General features: G+C 65.3%; 1 protein-coding gene across 2 annotated transcripts in view; it reads right to left on the bottom strand.

Annotated features, from left to right (window-relative positions):
- Window positions 1–2,988: 2,988 nt before the first annotated feature.
- ZFYVE28 (zinc finger FYVE-type containing 28) overlaps window positions 2,989–26,573 on the bottom strand; it is a 35,561-nt gene continuing 11,976 nt past the window's right edge. The window contains exons 2-13 of one of the 2 annotated variants that reach the window (XM_036326964.1): window positions 25,270–25,410; window positions 24,034–24,171; window positions 23,263–23,465; window positions 22,158–22,247; window positions 21,211–21,300; window positions 20,158–20,259; window positions 17,085–18,353; window positions 8,453–8,586; window positions 6,415–6,531; window positions 6,049–6,244; window positions 4,418–4,521; window positions 2,989–4,022 (exon numbers count right to left, since the gene is read on the bottom strand). In XM_036326964.1, the coding sequence (XP_036182857.1) occupies window positions 3,055–4,022; window positions 4,418–4,521; window positions 6,049–6,244; window positions 6,415–6,531; window positions 8,453–8,586; window positions 17,085–18,353; window positions 20,158–20,259; window positions 21,211–21,300; window positions 22,158–22,247; window positions 23,263–23,465; window positions 24,034–24,171; window positions 25,270–25,410 (3,552 nt within the window). In that variant the 3' untranslated portion in view covers window positions 2,989–3,054. The remainder of the gene's footprint in view (window positions 4,023–4,417; window positions 4,522–6,048; window positions 6,245–6,414; window positions 6,532–8,452; window positions 8,587–17,084; window positions 18,354–20,157; window positions 20,260–21,210; window positions 21,301–22,157; window positions 22,248–23,262; window positions 23,466–24,033; window positions 24,172–25,269; window positions 25,411–26,573) is intronic. The other variant, XM_036326965.1, reaches the window with a different exon arrangement.

Below are 26,573 nucleotides of genomic sequence, written 5' to 3' on the forward strand. Positions count from 1 at the left end.
TGGGGAAGGTGTGTGGACCGGTCTCCCTTGGGGCCCCACGTGGTAGCGGGGCATAGGCACCCGAGGGTCCAGCTGGTTGACCCAGCCCCCAGCAGGCCTCGCAGAACCCCCAGGCCCGGTTCCGTAGGACAGTCTGCGGCAGGTGCCGGTCCCCTCCTCCCTGAGCCCAGGCTGGGCCAGCTGCCTCCTCGCCCACCGCCTTCCATCCACTGGCTCTTCCTGCCCTCTCTGGCCATGAACAATAGGGACCATGGGGGTCCCCCCAACCCCTCTCCAGGTCCTGCTGCCTGGGCTTCTCTGGCCTGGGTCTCCTTGGCCTGTCCCCCCCCCCCCCCCCCCCCCGCCATGCTCAGGTGGCTCTAGTGCCACCCCTGGTTCCAGGGTAGAGGCCTCCTCTCTCAGGCTGGATGCCCTGAGGACCTCAGCCCAAGAACCCAGCCAGCTCCCCAGTCCTGGGTCTGGGTCATCAACAGCTTCTACCCCAGAGGCAGCAGGCCAGCTCAGGGGGTGTGAGGGCGCAGAGGCCTCTCAGATGACAGGGTCCTGAGTGGAGGGGTGGGACAGCAGGTCAGAGCGGTGACGCTGAGCGCTACTGCCTCTGACGGCACTCCGGTCCCAGCAGCGGGGCCCTGGCCTCTGCCCCACCCCCACCCCCTGCGAGGTGTCCACACCACACACCTGAATGTCCTCCCTGCTCAGAACTCTCCATGGCTCCCCAGTGCCCTCAGGAAGTAGCCTGGCCCTTGGTGCCTGGGGTGACCCAGCCATGTCCCCGTCTGTGCTCCCCCCGCTGGGAGCATCACCATTTGTCAGACACTCAGGGCTGTCCTGTGCCTCTGTAGCTCCGGCACCCCGTTCTCCACAGCACCCCGCTCACCCACCCCACAAGGCCCAGCCGCCACAGCCAGCTCAGTGACCGCGGACCTGCAGGCCCACGGGCAGGGCCGGTCTGGAGTGTCTGGGTGCCCACCCTTGCCCAGCTCAGGGGTGGGCTCCAGCCTGAGCTCCCCTCCCCATCTGGGAGCAAATGAGCCCACAGCCTTGCTGGTGTCTGAGTGAGCGACTGCTCCGTGCAGGCCCGGAACCCGTTTCTCCCGCCTCAGAGCCAGGAGAGGTTCTGACAGGCTCGCTGGCCCCTGCGAAGGGACCGACCTGGGCTCTGCTCTGAGCATGTGTGAGGTCTGGGGCTGGGGCCACCCCTGAATGTGAATGCTGCCTGGAGGAGGTGGCTCTGGGTGGGCCTGGCAGGAGACAAGCGCCTCTAGGTCATGTGAGTGACCTGGGTGGGCGCGTGGGGTCCTGCCCACCTCCCCGAGCTTTCGCTGCCGAGGCCAGAAAGCAGGTGGAGCCGCCCCCCAGCATGTTGCCCTGGGGTCCAGTCCGGACCAGGACCCCTCTCTCCCTCTCCCTGAGCCATTGGGTTGTGCCTGCCCTGCCTGTGGTCTCTGCTGGGCCAGGACCCTCTGGACCCTCCAGCCCCTTAAGGAACCCAGAGGCTAGGGCCTGGCCAGCGGGTGTGGCTGTGCTGGTGTCCTGTCTGGACCTGGAGTGCCTGTCTGCAGTGGGGGACCCCTGCAGGCAGCACCCCAGTGGCCCCCAACACCTGGTCATCAGGCCACTCTGGGAGAGGAGATGGGTGGATGGGCGCCCCCTGGTGGCCATCGGGGGCTATAGCAGGGACCCTGAGCCACAGAAAGGAGGGGGAAGGACCCCCAATCCTGCCCCACCCACTTGGCCTTCATCACCTTCTTCAGACATCATAACAGTCTTTTCCTTTCACGCGCCCCTCACCCCCGCCAGGGTCACACAGCCAGCTGGGGTGGGTGGCTGCCCACCTGGGGTTTCCCAGGGGATGTGGGCGGGGCTGGACAGCAGGCTGGTTGGACCTGAGCATGTCTGTGGGGACAGATGAGCCACAAATAGGGGCAGGCAGCAGGACCCCTCCAGGGGCCAGGGAGTGTGGGGGGTGTGCACTGATCTGAGTGGCAGCGGGAGGGGTGGACCGGTTGGGGCTTCCCCGTTCTCCTACCCCAAGGCGGCCTCCTCACAGCCAGGCCTGGTGGCTCTCTGCCCTTCCTCCCCCACCTCTGAGCCCCCTTGAATAGGGACCTCTGGGGGCTCCCTGCCAGGCCCTTCATCTTGGTGACCTGCCCCCTGGGTCCTGAGACGCTGGGGGTGGGGGTGGGGATGGGCAGCCAGGCCCAGGGCCCCCGACTGTTACTGGAAGCCTAAGGAAGGTGCTGGCAAGCATGCTGGCCTTCTCCCAGGCCTGTGCGTAGCCCAGAGCAGGGTGAGGTGGGCAGTCCAGGAGGAAGGTCCGGCCTTCCTCCTGCTGCCAGCCCAGTGCCCGATGCGGGTGGAGGGCCTGTCTCCGGAGCTGAGACCCCGGAAGTGGCCCCAGGCACAGCCGCAGGGCCAGTGCTGTGACCTCCTCAGCACAGGGCGCTGGCCGGCCTCCCAGGTGGCCTCCCAAGCCCAGGGCCTGGCTGTGCTGCCCACCCACTTCCCTGAGCTCCACTCCCCACCAGCGACGTGGGGGTGCTGCTCCCTGAGGCGCTGTCGTGGGGAGTGGAGGGGAAGCACCCAGAAAGCAGGGACAGGAAGGGTGATGATGGTGGTGACGGGAAACTGAGGCTCAGGAAGGCTGACCTGCTCGGTGCCAGGCTGGCTTGTGGGCTGACCCCCGCTGTGGGTGGCAGGAGGCCTCATAGATCCTTCCTGAGCGAGGAGACTGCCTTGGACTCACCCCTCTGCACCCCCAGGGCCTGGCTCTGGCCCTGGTGGCCAGCCTTGCAGAGGGCAGAGGGACCGCAGTCCCCGGGGCAGTGGCGCGCTGGAGCCCTCGAAGGGGTGCGTGGGGGATGGGGAGCCGCCCTCCTCCTGGGGCTGGTGGGGAGGAAGCCAGTCCTGCCCTCGGACTGTCCCCCAGAGCCCAGAGCCCCCCAGCTCCCATGTTCACAGGGGCAACCAGGGTCTGCAGTCCATAAATAGATTTATGGAAATGGTGTCCAATTACAGCATTTAGAAAATAAAAATACTCTCCATACAGAATAGTCACTCCGTCATATACTCTCCCTCCCACGGAAGCCGTCCCGTGTGTGTCCACGTTAACAGTAACCGGGTTTCTCCTATAAAAGAAGCGGTAGGTGTGTCTCTCTCTCTAAAAATAAAGCTGCAACCCTCATTGCAATGTGAAGCCTGAGATTTAGCCTGAGGAGTCCCGCTGGGCCTGCGCCCGCCCTGTCGGAGGACGGGGCCAAGGTCCCAGGGGTGCGGGAAGCGGGGGCGGCAGCGAGGGGGCGGCGCCCCGTGGTCCGTGGCTGCCTGGGAGCCCGGCCTAAGGCTCCGGGGCCTGTCTGGGGGTCTCCACGCGGCCCCTCCCCATCCGCAGGTGGGTGGGTGGGCAGGCAACATGGGCAGCTCGCCCGAGGGACCGCTGGGCACAGTGAGGCGTGTGCTGCTCAGCCAAGGCCCCGAGGGGGAGGGCAGGGGGCGTGGGGGAGGAGGTGGGTGTCCCGGGCTCTGGGCACTGGTTTGGCAAGCGCGTGGGGAAGCCTGCGGGCACGGAGGCCCGGCCCTCTCGGGCGGGTCCAGGGTCCGAGGTAGCCGCAGGCGCTGAGGCTGCCCGGCTGCTCCCCGAGCTGCGGCCCAGCCTCCAGGCAGCAGCTCGGCCCCTGGCGCCCAGGGACCCCTCCCCCTCCCGCTGGCCCTGCAGGTGGGGGAGCCCGCGTGGCCGGACAGAGGTGCGGGATGCTCTGGAAGTCTCCGCAGCAACAGCCCGATGAATGCAGGCAAAACCCGCGGGACCGGGACCGAGCGGCGGGAGCCCCGCGGGGGCCTTCCTTCCGGGGCGGCCTCTCGGGCTCGGCGGGTCCGGGTGCCTGGTGCCGTCAGACGCCCGCCTTGTCGCTGTAGAAGGGCGTCACATGGAACACGTAGCAGTGGGTGCACACGCGGACCGCCTTCGCCTGCCCGTAGCGGGGCAGCGGGGCCGAGTGCGAGGAGCAGCGGGAGCAGAAGATCTGGAAGGTGGAGGGGGGGAGTGAGCTGGGAGGGTCCCCAGCGCCCACCTGTGCCGCACCCTGACCTTGGCCCCACCGGGAGAGCACCCAGAGGGCAGTGTCAGAGCCCTGGCGCCTGCCTCCGGACCCTCCTCCCACCCACCAGGCCGGGCATGCGCGGGCGGGCCGCAGGAAAACCTGGGGCTCCAGGAGGCCGGGCTCAGGGGGAGTCCCAGGCCCCACACCAGGCGCTGCAGGCTCTTGTTTAGACCCCCCCCCCCCCCCGCCCCGTTCCCAGCTCTGAAGCAGCAGGGAGGGGACCGCGCACCATGCAGACCCTGTGGCCAAGCGCCCAGAGTCCATGCCGAGTCAGAGCAGCGCTGGGAGGGGTCCCGCAGCCCCGTGGGCTGACCCACCTTCCCGCAGCTGCGGCAGTGGTGCTTCCTGCGGATGACCGTGAAGGGCGCTTTGCAGGCGGTGCAGAGGCTGCAGGCCTCGTCCGGGACCCACTCGGGCGGGTCTGACAAGAGAGTGGGGGGCCGTCAGGCACAGGGAGCCACGCAGCCGCGACAGTGGGGGACGGGGGCAGGTGGGCTGGGGGGGGCGGAGGTGGGTGTGCAGGAGCCTCTGGCCCCGTGGCCGGCAGCCCCGCCCCCTTGTCTCCATCCGCCCTGGATGCATCCCTGGTTTCGGAAATGGGTGGCCTCCTGTGGGTGGGCAGTGCCTGTCGGTCGGTCCCCAGCCTCACCTGGACCACCCTCTCCCAAGCCTCTCCCGCCAGCTCCCATCTGTCAAGGCCCTTGGACAAAGGTAGGGGCTGAGAAATAAAGAAGTCAACCCCGTCACCCCCTCAATCAACACTGTCAGGTGTCAGGGGTCCCTGGCCCCACCATCCAGGGTACCCCTCACCCCCTGCAGTTCTCAGGTCCTGGGGCCCTGGAGGCCCAGGCAGACTCCCGTCCACCTCTGGAGGCCAAGGCTGGTGCCACCCCTCCCCGTCACCTGTGCTGCCCAGGCAGGGCCAGGGGCAGGGCCACCTCCTCCCACAGGGTCACAGGGTCACGGGGACCACCCACTCCCATTCTCAGGGGCTCTGAAGTGTGGGAAGCAGTCACTTCTCTCCACCCCAGGCCCTGCGGGGCGCCATGGGCCAGGCCGAAGGTAGCAGGACACCCAGAGGGGGAGCGTCCCTCCAACGTGCCTGGCCACAGAGGTGCTCAGAGGTCCCGCCCACCCTGCAGACCCCTGGCCTCCCCCCAGCGCCTCCCAGTGGACCTGGTGAAGGGCGCCTGGCCACCGGACACCCAGGGCCTCCTTGCCTCCTTCCGGCCTCGCCTTACCGGCCATCCTCCCAGGATCCCCTCAGCTCGCCCACACCCCAGCGGGGTCGGTTCTCACGCTTGTCCCCGACACCCCGTCCAACCCCTGCTGGACCCAGCGAGGCCCTGGACGGGCCCGGGCCCTGGGCTGCGCTGGGCCGGCCTCCAGCTCAGGCAGATGAGAGCACCCTGTTGGGCACCCGGGGGTCCCGAGGACGTCCTGGCCTGGCCGCCCCTGACCCTGCTCACCCGCAGCCTCCGTGCGCACCTGTCCCCAGGCGCGCGGGAGAGGCCCTGAGCTGGGGACCCGCCAGGGGTGTCCGGGCAGCCGGGCACGCAGGGAGCGGTGTGACCTGTGGCCTATCGCGGGGTCAACTTCCGCCTCCCAGACTCCGGCCGCCTGTGACCCTGCTCAGGCCTAACTGCTCTCACCCGCCCAGCACCTCTCCAGGCTCCAGGGGGACGCATGCCCCCCCAGAGCCTTAGGGTCCTCCCCAAAAGGTGCTGCCAATGCCCTAACCACCTGAGGCTCCTGCCCTGACCAGCAAGCCACCGCTTCCAGCTGCCACCTCCAGGCTAGTGGGGGGCAGGGGTCCCCGATCTCCATGCTTGTGGGGGGCAGGGGTCCCCGATCTCCAGGCTAGTGGGGGGCAGGGATCCCCGATCTCCAGGCTAGTGGGGGGCAGGGTCCCCGACCTACAGGCTAGTGGGGGGCAGGGGTCTCTAACCTCCAGGCTAGTGGGGAGCAGGGTCCCCGACCTCCAGGCTTTGGTCTGGACAGAGAGGAAGCGTCCAGACGGGCCAGGGCTCCCCACGCACCTTCCAAGTCCCCGTCCCGGGTCTTGGCTGCCATCTCGGAGGACGACAGGGTCTCCTGGCACAGGGCGCAGTCCTCCAGGGCCGCGCCCCGCAGGGTCTGGGCGACTGGAAGAGAAGGGTGCCCGCTGGGTCCACGCCCCATCACCGTCCCCAGCCGCGCACCGTGGAGAGGCCGTCTCTGCCCAGGGCTGGGATGCAGGCTTCTGGGTTCCCCCACCCCTGGGCGCTGGACACCCCAGTCAGCAGGCAGCAGAGCCTGTCCCGGGGACACTCACCCTTCCGGAACTTGTCCTTGTTGTCCATCTCCGGCTTGGTGGCCATGACCTCGAAGAGGGTCTTGAGAATACTTCTCAGGTCGCTGGCATAGTTGGTCTGCAGCTGGTCAGCCACCCCTGGGGGGGAGACGAGGAGGCGGTGGGCTGGCCGCCTGGGGACCGTGTGCCTGCAGCTGGTCAGGGCGAAGCAGCCGCCAGCCAGGACGTGGCTTTGGCGGAGGCAGGAGCTGGGTACGTCTCCTCCTTCGGGCCACCGCTGCGCAGTCCTGGCCCCTCCCTGCGGGGATCTCAGAGCCCGCACTGTGCCCACCCAGGCAGCACTGTTCACCGGCAGCACTGTTCACCGTCATGGCCCCTCCCTGCGGGGATCTCAGAGCCCGCACGTGCCCACCCCGGCAGCACCGCCCCGGCCGCGGCCATGCAGCACCTGGACGTGCCCGCCCCACGGCAAACACCGCTGCCCCAAATACTGTGACTGCAGGGCCGCAGGAGGACCAGCCGGAGGTGGTACCGACGCCCAGCTCCTCTGCGCCCCAGCCCCCCACCCACATCGGGCAGGGAAACGCGACCCTACCCCCACTGGCAGGGGCTCCCCCCTTCCAGAAATGGGGTGGACCCAGCCTTTCCCGGTGACCAGCAATGCGGCTGTTTAGGGGGCCACCAGGCTGTGCTCTGCAAAGCCAGGGAGGAGCGGTGTGCGCCCCAAATACGGACGCCCTGTGACTGCCCCCGAATGACTGTCCCCGGGAGTGACCGTCCCCAGGAGTGACTGGGGCCGAGCTCCCGGAGGCTCCTGGCGTGCGGCTGTGCTGAATGCCTGCCAAGCACCAGCTCCTTAGCCATCAAACCCACCGTGGGAGCCGGGCCGGCGTGGCTCAGGGGTGAGCTTTGACCTAGGAACCAGGAGGTCACGGTTCGATTCCCGGTCAGGGCACAGGCCCGGGTTGCGGGCTCCATCCCCAGTGCGGGGCGTGCAGGAGACAGCCAACCATTGATTCTCTATAGTCATCGATGTTTCTATCTCTCTCTTCCTCTCCCTTCCTCTCTGAAATCAATAAAAATATATTTATGGCAGTGATTCCTGGGCTCATGACCCAGGCTACCCTGCTGTGCTGGCTCCTGCCTCTTCTCTGCAATCGGGGCAGAGGGGGCACCAGAGGGTATGGGAACAGAGGGGGCACCAGAGGGTGTGGAGAACAGAGGGGGCACCAGAGGGTGTGGGGAACAGAGGGGGCACCAGAGGGTATGGGGGGCAGAGGGGGCACCAGAGGGTATGGGGGCAGAGGGAGCACCGGAGGGTGGGGGGAACAGAGGGGGCACCAGAGGGTATGGGGGGCAGAGGGGGCACCAGAGGGTATGGGGGGCAGGGGGGACCGGAAGGTATGGGGGACCGGAGGGTATGGGGGCAGAGGGGCACCAGAGGGTGTGGTGGCAGAGGGGGCACTGGAGGGTGGGGGGGCAGAACCCGCTGCAGGACAGGCACTGCCTAAGCCCCTCCCCGGGCGGGTGGGGAGGGCGCGCATGGCGGGACCCCACACTGTATACTTCTGAACCACCTGGGTTTGTACTCATTTAAAACACACAAAACGAAAGGAAACCGTGAACAAGGTGCCCTTTGCTCACGCCCTCTCTGAACCCTCTGGGGGACAAAACAGCCCCCCCTTTCTGTGAGCCGTGGAGGAAGGAAAGACAAACTAGTCAGGACACAGACGGACTCTGACCCCAAGGGGCCATCGCGGGGGGGGGGGGGGGGGGGGGGCGGGGCGGGAGGCGGGGAAGGACCCTGACAGCGAACAAAGCCTGCTCTCTGCTGGGCGCAGGGCGCATCGCAGGGCGTGGGGCGATGACAAGACAGAGCAAGGGCCCGCGGACAGGGCCGGGCACCCCTGCACCCCGACATCAGCCAGCACCCCCCAACATCATCGCATCATCGTCAGGATGTCACCCGCAGCCGACCTCAGCCCCGCGGGCACTGGCTGCTCCCCCGAAGCACAGCCCACGCCCACCAGCCCGCACCGCCCAGGCCCGCACGTGGCACCTGAGATGCAGACGAACAGGCGGTGGATCAGGTCGTGGCTGCCGTGGAACCTGGACCGGATCTTCTCTCTCGTGGCCACGGGGGCCGCCTCCAGCACGGCCTTGTCCGCGGAGCCGGCCCCGGCCGGGGAGCCGCTGCACAGAGAAGCAGACACGGGGGTTGGGGGGCCTGTGCCTGGTGCTCCGCGGGGAGAACAGAGAAGAAACCGGTCTGTGTGGGCCAGAGGCTGGTGGCATGGCCATCTACGCAAGAGGCTGGGAGTGGCTCAGGGCCCGCCACCCGGAAAGGGTCCCCGGCTCTGTCTGTGAACCAGGAGGTCACGGTTCGATTCCCAGTCAGGGCACAGGCCCGGGTTGCCGGCTCGATCCCCAGTGGGGGGAGGGGATGCAGGAGGCAGCCGATCCATGACTCTCATCACTGATATTTCTATCTCTCTCTCCCTCTCCCTTCCTCTCTGAGATCAATAAAAACATATTTTTAAAGAAAGAACACAACAGGTGTTGGTGACTTGGAGAAATCAGAGCCCTCGGACCTCCTGGGCGGGAGGCGGGATCTGACGGTGCAGCCCCTTCGGAAGCCAGCCCAGCAGTTCCGGTACCGTGTGACCCCGCAATCCACCCTCGGTGTGCACCCGGGGCCTGGACACAGATGCACGCAAACGTGTACACGCATGTCCACAGCGGCCCCGACGCAGACCAGCCCCCCCCCCCCCCCTCGTCCCACAGGGTCGATGGGAGAACAATGAGGCGCAGCCAGACGGCGGGATTCACTGTCAGCACAGCAAGGGGGCTCTGACCCCGCCACAGCGCCCGCACGGCCCGCCGGTGCAGGTCCGTTTCCCTGGACAGCCTGGAGCAGCAGAGGGGCTGGCAGCCTCCAGTGCTGAGCGGAGGGGGGTGGGGTGTACCCCTCCCCCCAGGAGGGGTGGCGGCGGAGGCCTGGTTCCTCTGGGACACAGCGGCACCTAGTCCTGTGCGAGCCCGGCTGGGGAAAGGGTCCCCGCTACGCCACGGGACCTGATCCTGTCGCAGACGCCGTGTGTGCGCGTCTGGAAAGCTAGGCAGGCACACGCGTGTGCGTGTATAAATAGATGTGTTGTCGCACAGGCCCAGGACTGTGCCGCGTCCCGGCGCCACACCTGCTGCTGCTTTTAAAAGCTCCGAACAGAAGGCGTGACGGCTGGCGGACCAAAGCAGCGGGGACACAGCTGAGGGAGCACCCCACCCCTGCTGCAACCCTCCTGCCGCACCCCTCCTGCCGCACCCCCTCACACAGCACCCCTCACGCAGCACCCCTCACGCAGCACCCCTCACGCTGCACCCCTCACGCTGCACCCCCTCACGCAGCACTTCAACCTTCCCTCCCGTCTCTCAGAGGCAGAGAGGAGACACCTGCTTAAGGGCAGCAGCTGCTCAGACAGGAATCCTGCTCCCCTGGGATGGAGGACGATGACCCTTGAGGCTGTGGCCTCCCTGGTGCCTGCCCCTCCTCCCCGCCCCCTCCTGCTCCCCCCTCCCCGCCCCCCCAGGACTACCAGTGCTGACAAGCACACTCGCTCCAGCTCAAAGCCCTGCTTCCACCCCGGACTGTGGGGTCCCCTGGTGCCCCAGGGAGCCGGGAGTCGGGCGGGAAGTGGGGCAGGACTGGGGGGATGCGGCCCTCCTTGGGCTCCGGGGAGGAGGGGACAGCCTGCAGCCTGGACTCTGCCAGCTCTGTTCTCCCGGAGCCACCCCGGCAGGGTGTCCACATGGCGACCGGGCTGGGGAGGGACCCTCCCAGAGGGAGCCCGCTGCCTCACGCAGGGGAAGCTGGGCTGGATGGCCACCGGCACTGGGCAGGGCGGAGGGCGGCTGCAGGGCAGGGATTGGGGGGAGCGTCAAGGATGTGAGAGACTGGACTGAAGCCCCGGTGGCCCCTTCCCTCACTGCAGGCGTCCCCGAGGCCAGCTGCCTCCCAGGCCGGGTGCCCCTGGATCGAGGGTGAGATAAGAACTCTCAAACTCAACATGGAAGCACACACACAGAAAGAAACAGCACAAGGTTTGAACAGACGGCGGTGACAACCCTCAGTGATGGGGTGATGATGCAGTAACAATTCCAAGTAACGGTGGAAATGATGGTAACAACCCTGAGTAGTGGTGGTAAGGACGGAGTAACCCTGAGTAGTGGTGGTAAGGACGGAGTAACCCTGAGTAGTGGTGGTAAGGACGGAGTAACCCTGAGTAGTGGTGGTAAGGACTGAGTAACCCTGAGTGGTGGTGGTAAGGACTGAGTAACCCTGAGTAGTGGTGGTAAGGACTGAGTAACCCTGAGTGGTGGTGGTAAGGACTGAGTAACCCTGAGTAGTGGTGGTAAGGACGGAGTAACTAACAATGGCTGAGTGATGGTGGTGAGGACAGCGAGTAACAGTCCTGAGTAAAGGTGGTGATGGCTGGTGACAGCCCTGAGTAACAATGGCTGCGTGACAGTGTCCAATAGCAACAGTGAGCAATGGGGTCTGTAGCAGGCTGATAAGACATGGAGTGAGGTCAGAAACGACATGCATGGCACTCAGCTCCTCCTCCAGACGCCATGGTGCTGGGGACTGTCGCCCATTTTACAGATGACAAAACGGAGGCTGAGGGAGGTTGTTGACCGGCCCCAGGTCAGACAGCCAGTCCACAGCCCTTTATCCCCTGGGCCCTCCGTCCCGCTGCACTCGCAGGTGCTCCCCACACAGGGAGCAAGGGCCCAGTGCCAGCATTCCCCGGGAGATGTCCCCGCGCCCGCTCTGCACCCCACGCTCTGGGAGGGGGAGCTCGCGGCCAGAGCACGGCACCGGTTAGGGCAGAAGCTCAGAAGCCTGTGCGGCGGCAGCCCTTCCAGATCCCGCCGTTCTGCCTGTTAGGGTCGCCGAAGGAGGAACGCACGAGGCCAGAGTGCTGAGGGATTACAAATTTATTCGCTCAGAGTCGGCGGCGTTTAAAGGACTCTAGGCGGGCTTTTCTGGGTGGAGAGTTCTCTGTGCAGGTCGGGATTCTGGTAAGTCTAGGGGGGAGAGAATGGTCTTAGCAGGTGGATTGTGGTCTAGGCAAGTGGCATGTCCATGTGAAGTGTCTAAAGGTGAGCTCCCAGGGGAGGGGCTATTGATTCACTTGCTCGATCAGACCTAACACTGTCTGAATGACAACCAGGGAGGCCCCTCTCAGCCAGAGCCATTCTGGCTCTCTGATGGTTGGAGGGGGTCTCAGGAGACCAGACGGCCTGGACCTCAAGTGGGGGGCGCGGAGTGGGTGGGAAGCTCAGAGGGGGAGGAGGGGAGGAGCGGGCACCTGCCTCAGGGAGGAGGTCCGATGCGTGCGTGGTCAGCCAGGGGACTGGAGGGCCTAGGGCCAGAAGCTGCCTCTGGGAATTGTCAATTTAATCCCACAAAGTAAAATCACAGGCGTCCGAAAACCAAAAGCTACCAATAATCAAAGCGAAGGGCACCTGGGAAAGCGAGGCCGGCGACCTGCAACGCGCCCAGTGGACGGGAGCCTGTTCAGGTCCCTAAGGAAACTGGAACCCCAGCTGGACGGCGCGGAGAGCAGCGCCCCCCGCGGGGAACGGGCAGCGCGCGCGGACGGAGCGCCCAGTGCACCAAGTCAGGGCACAAACCACAGCCTCGCAGGAGGCATCTCTGCTCCTGAGCTGGGAGAGCCGGGGGCGAACAGCCGCAGCCGGGTCAGGCCCCGGGGGCCCCGACAGCAGGGGCCGAGGCCGGACTCCGTGGCGTTGCTGTGCGTGTCCTGCCTCAGCGCTGGTGCCACGGAAATAACCCAGACGCCGAGCCAGAGGGGCGCCTGACCACACGGCTCATGCGACGCGGGAAACTACGAACGGAAAAGGACAGGACAAATGAGCCTGGGTCCTGACCACAGAGGAAGCGGCTTTGTGGAGGAGCGATCACAAAACAATATTCGGTGAAAAAACAATAAAACTGCCCACGGGGTTGGGGTGGTTTTATTTCCCTCCTTCGTTCTCATTCATGTTTCCCTACGTTTCCACAGTGAACGGGGCCACGTTATAATGAGAAAAAGAGCGTCGGCGTTATTTTTGAAGGAGGCAGGAGGCTGGGAACACACGGTGGCAGGACGTCCAGGGACAGGCAGATGCACTCGAGACAGACCGAATTCCGGGTCTAGAAAAAGGCCTCACTCAGCCAGCTCTGCGTACGGAAGGTTCTGGATAATGAGGTGAGTCCACACAGGGACAAGAGGGTTTTAAAAAACGCCACTTTTCCCAAAAAGGCTGATCTGTGACCCTGAAAAGGTGAGAAAGAAGCAGCAAGAAGAGCTGAGGACATCGGTTCCGGTTCTGCCGGGACAGCTGGGAGCACGGGGCGCAGGTTGGGCCGGGGAAATGCCGCAGAGGGGCTCCTCCCGGCTGGACCCTCCTCCAGGACCCGGACAGCCGGCCTTCCACCTGGGCCCGGCTCCGCTCGGGGGCAAACACGCTCCCGGTGGTGCCCTTAGAACAAGCAGACCGTCCCGGGCGTCTCCTTCATGGCTCCGTCTCCAGGTGTGGCCGCGGGTCTGAGGAGCCCGTGACTGAGTGCAGGGCGGCCCGTGTTCCCTCCCCAGGCACACACTGCAGGGGCCACAGGAGCACCTGCTGGGCAGCCAGGCCTCAGGGTCAGATCAGGCCGACGTGGGTCCCGCGAAGGGCACATGACACAACGCCAGGGGGCAGAACGGGCTCGCGCTGCAGGCGGCTGGGCTCAGGCACAGCCTCTCGGGCCGTCTCTCCGTCTGCCAGGCGGGGTGACCAGCTGCACCGCCCCGGGGCCGCTGCCATCACCTAATGCCAACCAGGTCCAGGCGTCTCGCCGTCGGAATGTTGTGAACTCCCTGCCTGTGGCTGGGCAGCAGGCTGCTTGATCTCATGCTTGTCTTCCCAATGCCCCGTGTTCCATCAGGCGCCCTGAGGTCGGCGCCCCGCCTGGTCGCTGGGTGCGTCTCCCCAGCCTCGCTCAGCCGCCCAGGAATCAGCCGGGTCCTGTGGGTGCAACAGCGCCACCTGCTGGCCGGTTCCCAGCTCCCCCGACGCAGTGCTGGGCCCGGGCGCCGCTGTCCAAGGTCCTGACCCAGACGCTGTGCTGTCCGGTCAGCCGGCCGCCCCAGTCTTCCTCCTTCGGACCCCTGCACCTATGGACATCCCGGAGGGTGGGGCTCTCCGTGGGTTCTCTTCCTTTTCCCAGCTTCGGCGTGGGCACTGAGCTGATGAGGCCTGGGGGCTGAGGCGTGTCATGAAGGAGCCGTGTCCACGCAGGACACGTCAGGAAGGCAGGAGGGGGCTCCAGACAGCGCAGGGGTCCTCTGGCTGTCCCCTGAACACACAGCAAAAGAGTGGGTGCAGGTCAGTCACCGAAACCCACGGAGCCCGTCAGAGAATGCGTGATGTTTTCCGATCAGCCTGGCAGAAAAGCGATGCACTTACCCATCCACTCGCCCCGAGGAAGAGCCGTCCGCTGGCCATGGCTGAGGCAGCGGGCGCCGTCTCCCAAGTGGCCTCATCACAGAGGGACGGCGCAGGAGGCTGCTCCCTGCGGCGCCGCTCGCTCCTGGGAGCCAAGTCCGGGGCCACCCCAAGGCCAGCAGCCGGTGTGAGTGACGCGGGCCCAGCCACACAGCGGGCCCCAGGCGGCCGAAAGTGACAGTGGGGGCACGTCTAGAAGCTACCACGGGCAGCCTCCAGGCTCGGCCAGGAACGCCAGGCGAGAGGAGCGTGTGCAGGACGAGGCCTTTGCCAAGAACAGGAGGGGAAGCATGTGTGTGGGCGGTGCGGGCTCACATGCACCATTGCTTCTATTTTTAAAGTTTTAGGAGAAGCTATAAAAATGTAAACCTGTTACTTCAGGAGAGGGGGCGAATGAGGGGAGAGACTGAATTCTCTGGTTATATCTTATTCCGTAGACCTGACGGGGAATCATGCAAACATTCCACCTAATTAAATACAAATGAAACCCAGTGCAAACGCAGTGTCCACCATCTGCTGCTAACGGGAACAAAGGCACCCGCTGCGGCGAACTGGGGGCCTGGCCTCAGACAGCCATTTCAGGTGAGTCCCAGGGGGTGTGCCCCGCGGACAGGAGAACGTTTAAACCAGTGGTTCTCAACCTCCTGGCCCTTTAAATACAGTTCCTCATGTTGTGACCCAACCATAAAATTATTTTTGTTGCTTCTTCATAACTGTAATGCTGCTACTGTTATGAATCGTAACATAAATATCTGATATGCAGGATGGTCTTAGGCGACCCCTGTGAAAGGGTCGTTCGACCGCCAAAGGGGTCGCAACCCACAGGTTGAGAACCGCCGGTTTAAACAGTCTCACAGCACAGGTGAGAAATGAACCCTGAACAGGATGGTGGGCACGCAAACGGCAGCCACTGTGGCAAACAGGTGATAGCACCTCAAAAAGCTAACCCACGGCCCTGGCCTGTGTGGCTCAGTGGGCTGGGCGTTGTCCTGTGCACCGAAAAGTTGCCAGTTCCATTCCCCGTCAGGGCACATGCCCGGGTTGTGGTTTCGATTCCCAGTCGGGGTGTGTATGGGAAGCAACCGATCTATGTTTCTCTCTCTCTCCCTCTCCCTTCCTCTCTCTCTCTCTAAAGTCATTAAAAAATATTTACAAAGAAAGCTAAACCATGTGACCCAGCAATTCCACTCCCAGATATCAAAGCAAAAGAAATGGAAACATGACCACACACACAAAAACTTGTACCCAGCCCAGCCAGTGTGGCTCAGTGGTTGAACATCGACCTCTGTATGAGCCAGGAGAAAACAGTTCAATTCCGGGTCAGGGCACAGGCCCGGGTTGCGGGCTTGATCCTCAGGGTGGGGCGTGCAGGAGGCAGCCGATCGATGATTCTTTCTCATTGATGTTTCTATCTCTCCCTCCCTCTCCCTTCCTCCCTGAAATCAATAAAAAAACATAGTTTTTTTTAAAAAACTTGTACACAGATGTTCATAATAGCCAAAAAGTGGGACTAGCACACACATACACACACACGCACATGCACACACGCCTGGACAGGTGGATAAACAAAACACGTCCATCCCCACACGGAATAGTACGCAGCCATGAAAAGGAGGGAAGGGCTGATGCGCAGTAGGAAGCCAGACACCGGCGTGGGACAGACTGTTGAGTCCCAGAGGGTAGGCGGGGGCGAGGGGGCGGATGGGGAGAAACTAACCACAGCACTTGTATGTATGTGTGCATAACCCCTGGACACAGACAACAGTGTAGGGAAGGCCTGGGGCGGGGGCGGGGGCCGGTGGGGGGATGGGGGGAGCGGGGATATCTGTAACACTTTCAACAATGAAGATGCATTTTTTAAAAAGCCAGACACCAAACGTAACTTATAGTGTGATTCTGTTTATGTGAAGTGTCCGGAACAGGCCAATCTATGGAGCCAAGGAATACCCAGGCCTGGGGGAGGGGTGGGGAGTGGCTGAGGCCCCACCCAGGAAAGGCAGCTGTGGGCACACGGGCTATGGTCCGGCCACAAACGTGGGGACTCGGCACGGAGGAGAGAGCAGCAGCGGCCCCACCACCACAGGGTCCCAGCCAGCTCCTCATACCTGTGCTGGAGGACGAGGCCAGAGAGGAGGAGGCAGAGCACAGGGCCCTGTACCCACAGACCCCTCCCCTGGTGTGGAGACCCCGCCCCCTGGTGTGGAGACCCCACCCCCTGGTGTGGAGACCCCTCCCCCTGGTGTGGAGACCCCTCCCCCTGGTGTGGAGACCCACCCCCCCCAGTGATGATCCCTCCCCCTGATGTGAAGACCCCTCCCCAGTCCACCCTGCTGACCACCTCTGTACCCATCTCCCACGGCTCCTGACAGAGGGCCTCATCCAGCCTCCAGGCTGAGCACCCACTGGTGGTCACGGCCGAGGCCAGGAGGGTGCCCTGCATGCAGGGTCCTGGTGAGAGACCTGCCTGTGGTGACAACACACCGGCCCCGTGGGAACCACCGAGGCGAACCCTGCCCCTCCTCTGCCGATGTCAAGGGAGGAGGGGGCACGGCTGGCTGATCTGCTTTGTCTGGATAAGTCGGGAGAGGGGAGCCAGGGACCCAAGACGCCTGGAGTCCGCAGAGGTGCCCAGGCGCGGGGGCCCATAGGTCAGGGCCTCGGGGGAGAGGAGCACCTGGAGGGAGGGCAGCGCCCAGAGCACCCCCTGAGGATCTCGGGTGGTCCCAGCACCCCGGCGGCCCAGGGCCCACACCTCACTGAGGGTGAGTGCAGCCCACGGGGGCCGAGTGGCCGAGTGGTCAGGTGGGCACCCTCGGGGCAGCAAAGACAAAGCCACGCCCATCACCACTGTCCAGCCCACCCACACGCTGGTCACACCAGGGCCAGGATGGGCCACATGCGGACAGGGGGGCGAGCCATGGGCTTAGCACTGCCACCACGTGAAAGGCACCTGTGTCCTCAGGGGCCAATGGGGACATTTCTGGGCGGGATGTTGCCACCGTGCCCAGGAGGCCCTGCCACCCCTCCCCCCGACACCCCACCCCCGAGGGCCCGTGGGAGCACCTCGACAGAGAATCAGCCCACACAACACGCCCCCAGTGCAGTCAGAGGGTGAGCCTAGGGGCCAGAGCTCTTACCTGGGGCCCGACAGGCTGCGGCTCCCCTCCCCGGCCCCGGAGGGCTGTCCACCGCCCGGCTGTCTGGCCTCGGGCTCCTCCTGCTGACCGCCATCGTGACCGCCCGGCAGCCTGTCTGCTGCGTCCACCGCGGGCCCTGAGGTGAGTGCCAGGCACTTGCTGGGAGCAGGGGCTCTGGGCTCCTGGTTGGGGGTGTCTTCTGGGGGCAGGGGGGCCGGGGACCCCACGGGCAGTGCCTCCAGGGCGGGCTGGGCCTCCTCCGGCCTCTTGGCCCCGCCCTTGGCCAAGCCGGAGCCGACATAGGAGGTGCCGATGATGCCCGGGCTGCACTTGTCCAGCAGGCTCTCGGCCGCCTCCTCCCTGCCGCCCCGGCAGCCCCCGCAGCACACGCAGGAGTTCAGGAGGCAGCTGGTGGCTGCGGCACCGAGTTTGTGGGGGCCCTCCGTCCCCTCGGCCACGGTCTCCGACGGGGAGGCACCGGTTCCGGGCGCTTCCAGGGCAGAGACGGCGCCGTCCACGAGGGCAGGCGATTTGGGGTTGAAGATGACCGTGGCCGAGAGCTTCATGCCCCCCGTCCGGTGGGCGATCATCTCCGCGGTCTCCGCGTCGTCCGCCGTCACCTCCCAGCCGTCCAGGTGCGGCTGGGCGTCCAGGCAGCTGCAGGAGTTGGGGCCCGACGCCCAGGCCTTGTCCTGGTCTGGGACGTTGTTGTTGTTGCTCAAGTCGTCCTCGTCCTTCGAGGTGGCGGGCACGCTGCCCCCTGCCTCCCTGCCCTGCTCTCTCTCCTGGGAGTCAGCGTGGGGGCCACCCGGCCACACGGAGGGGCTGCCCGGGGCCTCGGCTGCCCCCTCCACATCGTCCATGAAGAACACCCTGCCCTCCTCCTCGTCGCTGCCCGAGGGCCGCAGCCTGCGGCCCGGGGAGGCCTCCACCCGGGGGCTGTCCTCGCTTCCCGGCCTGCGTGCGGGGGACTGGCAGGCGCTGGGGGGGGACAGCAGGGAGGACATGGCGTCCCCGGCCCGGTGCACCATGCGGCTCAGCTGCTCCAGCTCCTGGTCGTCGTACTGCATGGAGCAGGCCAGCTCGGCCTCCAGGTCCTTGGCCTTGGCGGGGAGCAGCTCCTCAGGTGGGAGGGGCGCCGGGAAGGCGGGCACCAGGGCCGGGGGCACGGGCACGTCTGTGCGGAGGGGGAACTCCACGTCGTGGGAAATGCAGAGGTTCCGTTCCAGCGTGTGCAGCTCGTCCTCCGTCAGCGTCTGCAGCAAATCCCTACGGGACCAGACCCCGGGGTGAGGGCCCCAGAGGGACCAGACCTCGGGGTGAGGGCCCCAACGCCACCCGGCCTCCGCCTCTGCCAGGAGCAGGTGGTGCTGCCTTCCGGCGCCCGCAGGGAAGCAACGGGCATAATCGCTCGCCATTCAGTTCACACGCACACACTTCCTCCACGATAAAGTGAGGCACCGGCTCCCGCGGGGGGGTGGGGGAGGGGGTTCCTTCTTTTCTTTTTTAAATATATATCTACTTTTTAAACATATTTTTATTGATCTCAGAGAGGAAGGGAGAGGGAGAGAGAAACATCAGTGATGAGAGAGAATCACTGATCGGCTGCCTCCTGCAGGCCCCCACGCTGGGGGTCCAGCTCGCAACGGGCATGTGCCCTGACTGGGAATCGAACTGTGACCTCCTGGTTCCTAGGTCAGAGCTCAACCCCTGAGCCACGCTGGCCGGGCAGTTTCCTTCTTAACAGCCAGGTTCTGGAACCTGTGGCGGAAACAAGAGAGCCTGGGCCTCGGGGATGTGGTAATCACAGCAATGAAAACATCTGGGAGTGAAGAGCCATGTGCTGGCTCCCATACAGCCTTCCTCCTCCTGCTCCACAGCCGTGTCTGAGCCGTGTGTGCTGGGCACGGGGCACGCGCAGCAAGACAGGCATGGTCCCTGCCCTGGGGGGCTGTGTTGGAAGACGCAGAAAATAAGTATTTATATGAGTGATTACTGAACTACAATAGTGACAACTGCAATAAAGGAAAACGGAGGGCACCTGGCCGAGTCTGGGGAGACTTCCTGGAGGAAGGGGCATTGAGCCAGAGACCAGGAGGCGGAGTGACTTTCATGGGGTGAGCAGTGGCTCTGTCAGGGAGAAGCGCGGGCCAGCCTGGGGTCCGAGTCCCACACTGAACGCTCCGGGGCCATCACGGAGGGGCACACGGAAAAGAGGCCGCCAGTCGGCCAGCGCTGCTGAGCAGCTAGCGTCGAACCCGGAGCCAAGTGGTAACCAGTTCAACTCCCAGTCAGAGCACGTGCCTGGTTGTGGGCTCGATCCCAGTGGGGGGTGCGGGAGGCAGCCGATGAGCCGATCTCTCTCATCATTGATGTTTTTCTTTCTTCTTCTTTTTTTTAATCCGCACCCGAGGATATTTCTCCACTGATTTTTAGAGAGAGGGAACGACAGAGAGAAGCATCGATGTGAGAGAAACACTCGATTGGTTGCCTCCTGCACGTGCGCTGGCCAGGGCCCAGGCTGGGGAGATGCCTGCAACTGAGGTTCATGCCCTTCACTGTAATTCCGGAATCGAACCCGGGACCCTTCGGTCCGCAGGTTGACGCTCTATGCACTGAGCCAAACCGGCCAGGGCTCATCATTGGCGTTTCTCTCTCTCCCTCTCTCTTCCTCTCTCTCTAAAATCAATAAAAACATATATTTTTTTAAAAAAGAGTGCCTCTCAGAACCGCACATCTTGTGCTCAGAACCCGTTTCACAGCCTGTCCTGCGAGCCAGGCCCCGACAGGGCCCTGAAACGGCACAACGGGCGGGCGGGACCCCGCAGGGCAGTGACGCTGCCGGTCTCCAGGCACAAAGGCCACAACAGAGAATGTGGTCCCGTGGGAAGGACGGGCACAGAGCTACACAGGGCCCTCGGCGCCATAAACCAGCAGCGGAGACCACGGCCAAGGCCCCAGCGCCCGCGCGGGAGCAGGAGAGGGCCGGTAACTGCCCCCCAGTCCTGCAGAGCGGAAGGCTGGGGGGCTGCCGACGCCAGCACCCCCCGCCCCATCCTCCTGCCCTCCACACCTTATTTTCCGCAGCAACGTGTGGAAGGGCCGGAACAGCTCGGACATGTCTTCCGCCTTGCGGTCCAAGTTTAGGGGTCCGTCCGCGTAGACCACAAGGCCGCTGCATTCAAGACACAAAAGCCAGCTGGCTTCAGGCCCCGTGGCTGCTGGGTGCGCCCAGACGCACTGGGGCCTCCAGGCCACCCCACACCCAGCGCGGCACATGCTTCGCCTCAAGACCCAATCCTTTTTTTTTTTTTTCTAAATACTAGAGGTCTGGTGCACAAAATTTGTGCACAGGTAGGGTCCCTAGGCCTGGCCTGTGATCAGGGCCAATCAGGTTCCCTGACTCCTCCTTCCCTCGCTCCCTCAGCACCCCGCCACCGCAGCTGGTCACCCGCCATAGTCCACGCTGCCCCCTGGTGGTCAGCGCACATCATAGCGAGCTATCAAACACCTGGTCAAACTTCCTAGGGGACAATTTGCATATTAGCCTTTTATTATATAGGATATTTTTATTGATATCAGAAAGGAAGGGAGAGGGAGAGAGACAGAGAAACACCAACGATGAGAGAGAATCATTGATTGGCTGCCTCCTGGACGCCTCCCCACTGGGGATTGAGCCTGCCACTCGGGCCTGTGCCCTTGACCGGAATCGAACCATGACCTCCTGGTTCATAGGTCAATACTCTACCACTGAGCCACGCCAGCCAGGTGAGACCAAATCTTAAATATGTTCAGAGGAAAGCAATGAGAACTGTCACTCAAACTGTGTCCTGTTCTGACAATGGTCACTCGAGGGACCATCAGATAACCACCACCTGGGCGGCCTGTCGCCTCGGCAACCACATCCTTCAGCACAAGACTGTCCCTGAGCCCCACACCTGGGCAACGGACACCCCTAGAGTTTCTGACAACGAGACCCAAAGCCATCTACCCCCAGAGCCAAGCAGAAGTGGGAGCAGCCACCTTCGGGGGTGTGAGCACCATTTATCAGCAACAGGCGGAGCCGCCGGACTGGACGGCCCTGCCCGGTTCCTGCCGAAGGACAGTCCGGGGGAGGGACACTCACCACACGATGGCCAGCCTGGGGATGGTGAACATGAGGGCGGGCTCGTAGTCGTCAATCATGTCCTGGGTCAGGTACCCGCAGTCCAGGGCCCTGGCCGGGGGGCACAGTGAGGAGGGCAGGGCCTGGGTCAGACCCGCGCCCATGCCGGGCGGACAGTCGGAAGGTGACGCATGCGCCCTGAGCCCTCGCAGGTGTGGGCAGGGCGGCCTGCGCTGACCCCCCTCCCCCTGCTGATCCCAGCGACGCAGTCAGAGCCTCTCTCCCGCGGGTGAGTGAAATGCCTCGACAGGTCAACACCGAATACTCCATCTTAAAACAGCCACGGCTTAGGAGGCCACAGCAGGCGATTTCACAACGAGCCCAGCAGCAGGGCCCTAGTCACATACAGAGACCACTCCGGGCTCCATCAGTCCCCAGTCCACTCGGAGTCTGACTTCACATCCCCAGGCGCGAGCTGACTGGAGAGCTGCCCCCAAACCCATTTGGGACCTGACACCCAGCCAGGGCCCCACCCTGACTGGGAGGGGGGGGTGAGGAGGAGGGAGGGGGAGGAGGGAGAGGAGGAGGGGGAGGAGATGGGTGGGGGCATGGGGGTGTGCAGATGAACAGGTGGAAGGGGGAGGGGAGGAGCTGGAGGAGGAGGAGGTCAGCTCCTGGAGGCTGAGCCTGTGCAGCTTGTCCTGTGGGTGAATTTTCTGTCACATGAACTTCAGCTGCAGGGTCTGCCTCTGGGCCCAGAGGAAAGATGGGGGAGCGAGGGGGGAGCGCTGAGGAAGAGGCTGCAGCCCTGAGGAGGGGCCTCTCGGGACTGCCCACCCCCGGGCACGAGGACAAGGGAGGGGAGGGGCCGGCCTGGCCCTGCTGGGGACCCCGGTGACAAGGTGGGTGCCCCCCACGGCTGCCCCTGCCCCAGGCTGTGGCCGGGCCCTGGGCAACGGGTGGCTCACCGTTCCACGGTCTCGCAGAACAGCACGATGACCTCCTGCTGCACGTAGTACTCCCGGGGCGACTTCACGGGCACCACGGCCGAGACGTAGCTGCACCACAGGGAGAGTGAGCGAGGGCTGAATCCCACCGCCACCCACGTCTGTGCCGCGTAAACGCACAGCCGCCAGCGTGACCCCCGTCAGGACAGAGCTGCTCTGGGTCAGGCCCCTTCCAGTGCCTCCTCGGCCCTGCCCGTCCTGAGCTGCTGAGCTGTCACTGCCCACCTGCTCACCTCCAGCATCGCTGCCTGGCCAGCCCTGACCAGTGAGCAAGGGCAGGGAGGGAGGGAGGAGGACACAGGCAGGCGAACGCCCCAGGCCCTAAGCACCGGCTATCTAGGCGCCAGGGGAGCCACGGCAGGTGGGACGGGCTGAGAAGGTAGGAAAAGGTGATGGCCCTCCACCCACTACCTGGACGAGACCATTCTTCCTCCCTGAGTGGCTGCCTCTCACTGTCGGTGGTTATGAAGCTTGTTTGGGAAATGCAGGGAGGAAGGGAACAAATCTCTCCCTCGTCCTGGAGAGGAGGCCTTTAGCGTCCGGCGGGTGTCCTTCGAGATGGACAGCTACTAGCAACGATGCCGTTTTTGTTGGCCAGGACCACCGTGGTGTGAGCGCCCAGGGCTGCTCTCCCTGGCCCAGCCCGGGGTCTGTGTGCGGGCGCCCGCAGCGTGCTCCCTCCAGGCCGTCGGAGCCCTTCCCCACAGAGGCCTGTGGGCGGGCTGGGGGGCAGCTCTCTGGGTGAGGGGGGGTGGGGGGGCAGGCATCATGAAGGAGGGAGCATAGGGCGGGGGAATGCTCAGAGCTGGGTGGTGGGGCCAGCCCCTGAGCATGTGGGGTGGGGTGGGGTGGCCCCTGCATCTCCCTCCCCCCACAGCCCACACCAAGTCCCAGGGGTCACCACCCTGCAGACAGCCCTGACCCTGACCAGCCGCAGCTCCTCCTGCTGCAGTTTTCCAGTTGGAAATATCGGAAAAGCCCGCAGAGCAGGCACACCCCCCCCCCCCCCGACAGAGCCGAGGCCGTGGCCTCACGCCTACAGCACACGCGTGGCCCGCAAGGTCACCTCAGCTCGAACTCCGCAAACAGGACGTCGAAGTGCCTCAGCGCCTCCCGCATCTTCTCCGTGTAGGTGTTGAGGTCCCGCAGCGCCTGGTCGCGGAGGGCGCCCCGCACGTCCTCCAGGCTGCGGGTCAGCTCCTTGGCCAGCGGGCGCATGGCCATGCTCTCCAGCTCCCGGTTCATGATGATGGAGCCGGCGGCCAGGCACTGCGGGCGGAGGGAGGGGTCACCGCCTACGCCCAGTCCCCGAGGAGCCCGACCTGAGGCCCCACCAGCCCTGGCCCCCACCCTGGCTCCCGCTCTGCACGGAGCGGAGCTCCGACCTGGTCCCCCCACACCGAGCAAAGCCCGGCCCCGTGAGAGGGCAGTGGCCCCAACGCTGGGCACGCAGGGAACACGGAGGCTGCAGGGGGCTGTGGCTAGGCCGGGGCATGGCCTTCCTCCCCAAGTCCTCTCTCCTGGAAACCCCCGGGAGCTCCTGCCGCATGGTCCCCGCTGCTCGCTCCGGGGCCGGCGTTACAGGATGTGGGCGCCCGCTCCCCGGGGTCCGCCTGGTCCAGAGCAGTCACGGCAGAAACCACAGACACTCTCACTGGGACTCACCCCGAGGCAGGCGGAGGGGAGGGCCAACGGGGCCCAGGCGGGGGTCACCTGTCCCCTCCCCCAGCGCACGGGAGCACCGGCGCCAGTTGGGGCCATGCCCCGGGGCTGACCAGGGCTCGCGGAGAAACGGCTGGACGCGCCAAGGCCGTGCCGGGACCGGCGGGGCCACTACCTCGGCGCCGAACCACAGCTGGCCCGCCAGGCTGTCGTGCCGGATCTCCTCGGGGAACTTGACGCAGAAGTCCCGGGGGGCGCGGTCCTGGGGGATGCAGGCGTCCATGATCTGGTCAATGATGTTTAACACGTTGTCCTGAAACAGGGACAGGCCTTAGTGCCCGGGACAGGCCCACACCCGGGACAGGCCCCACCCGGGACAGGCCCCACCCGGGACAGGCCCCACCCGGGACAGGCTCACACCCGGGACAGGCCACACCCGGGACAGGCTCACACCCGGGACAGGCCACACCCGGGACAGGCTCACACCCGGGACAGGCCACACCCGGGACAGGCTCACACCCGGGACAGGCCCCACCCGGGACAGGCCCCACCCGGGACAGGCCCACACCCGGGACAGACCCACACCCGGGACAGGCCCACACCCGGGACAGACCCCACACCCGGGACAGACCCCACACCCGGGACAGACCCCACCCAGGACAGGCCCACACCCGGGACAGACCCCACACCCGGGACAGACCCACACCCGGGACAGGCCCCACACCCGGGACAGGCCACACCCGGGACAGGCCCCACACCCGGGACAGACCCCACACCCGGGACAGACCCACACCCGGGACAGGCCCACACCCGGGACAGGCCCCACCCGGGACAGGCCACACCCGGGACAGGCCCACACCCGGGACAGACCCACACCCGGGACAGGCCCACACCCGGGACAGACCCCACACCCGGGACAGACCCCACCCAGGACAGGCCCACACCCGGGACAGACCCCACACCCGGGACAGGCCCACACCCGGGACAGGCCCCACACCCGGGACAGGCCCCACCCGGGACAGGCCCCACACCCGGGACAGACCCCACACCCGGGACAGACCCACACCCGGGACAGGCCCACACCCGGGACAGGCCACACCCGGGACAGGCCACACCCGGGACAGACCCACACCCGGGACAGGCCCACACCCGGGACAGACCCCACACCCGGGACAGACCCCACACCCGGGACAGGCCCACACCCGGGACAGACCCCACACCCGGGACAGACCCACACCCGGGACAGGCCCACACCCGGGACAGGCCCACACCCGGGACAGGCCCCACACCCGGGACAGACCCCACACCCGGGACAGACCCACACCCGGGACAGGCCCACACCCGGGACAGGCCCCACCCGGGACAGGCCACACCCGGGACAGGCCCACGCCCGGGACAGGCCTGCACTCACCTGGCAGGAGCGGAACTGGCTGACGAGCAGGGTGCACCGCTGGGGGTCCTTCCGCCCATCCAGGCTGTCCAGCTCGGCCGCCACCTGGTTCAGCTCCTCATCCGCATAGTAGAACTGGGCCAGCAGCTGCGGGTCCGACCTCTGGGGAGACAGGCACCCAGGCGTGAGCCAGACCGAGCTGTGTGGGCACCTGGGGCGGCCTGTTCCCAGGCGACGAGCAGTGTGCTCCCCGCCGGCTCCTGCACAAGCGTCTCCAGGCTTTAGGACGACGGGGCCGGCTGCTTCCTAGAGGCCGAGAGCAGCGTCTCCGCAGGCAACTAAACGGCAGGTCCCTCCTTCCCTAGGGAGGGATGCCCCACACAAGGGCCTGGGGAGCGTGGGGTCAGGGTTCTCCTGGCCAATGGTGTCCTGACACCCAGCTTAGGAGTGGACCCCAGTCACCCAGGCCACACCACCAGCTCCCTCACCGAGGGCACCGGGGGTGATGCCCCCAGGAGGCCGTGGCTCTGAGCTGGTGTGGCCACGCCCACACCTGACGGAGACGCACTCAGCCCCCACCCTCAGCACACACCCAGACCTCGCACCCAAACACCCCCCGCCCCCCGGTGACGGCACCTGCTGTGCAAACCGCAGCCTGGGAGGCAGTGGCATGCGGGCCAGGGAGGCTGGAGGGGTGGGTGCCCGCTGCCCATCACGCGCACCCAGCGGACCCCCGGCAGTGCTGGCCTCAGCGGGCTGAGCGCTCAGCCCCTCAGCTCACACAGCTGACACTAGCACGTGTGCAGGTGGGACTGCAGGGGAGCACCGTGTCATCACATGCGTGCACGTGTGGCTATGCATGTGGGTGTGCCTGTATGTGCACACGTACACGCACATGTGCATGAGTGTTTGTGTGAATGTGTGTGCACACATGTGGGTTCATGCGTGTGAGTGCATGCGGGTGTGTACACGAGTGTGTTGCATTTGTGTGTGCACATGTGAGTGCCCCTGCGTGTGTGTGAAAGAATGTGAGCGCACGCGTGTGTAGTCTGGGTGGGGGCTGGGAGGAGAGGCGCTGGCTGCAGCTCCGAATGGTGCCCTTAGCCCTGGCTCCCCGCCCCGCCCCCCAGAGGCCAGCCCCTCCCCCGTCCTGCATTACGGCCCTTTTCCCATCCTGGCACCTCCTCTTGGTTTTAGGGCAGCATCTGGGGGGCAGGGAGTCGTCAGCCTGAACCGAGGAACAGAAACTCGCCCTCTGACCCCCCACCCAGGGTTCACTCTTGAACTTCCAGGTCGGCCGGGGATGCGGTGGGGCCTGTGGACAC

The sequence above is a fragment of the Myotis myotis genome, unplaced genomic scaffold (assembly GCF_014108235.1).
Source record: "Myotis myotis isolate mMyoMyo1 unplaced genomic scaffold, mMyoMyo1.p scaffold_m19_p_1, whole genome shotgun sequence".
Classification (NCBI taxonomy): Eukaryota; Metazoa; Chordata; class Mammalia; order Chiroptera; family Vespertilionidae; genus Myotis; species Myotis myotis.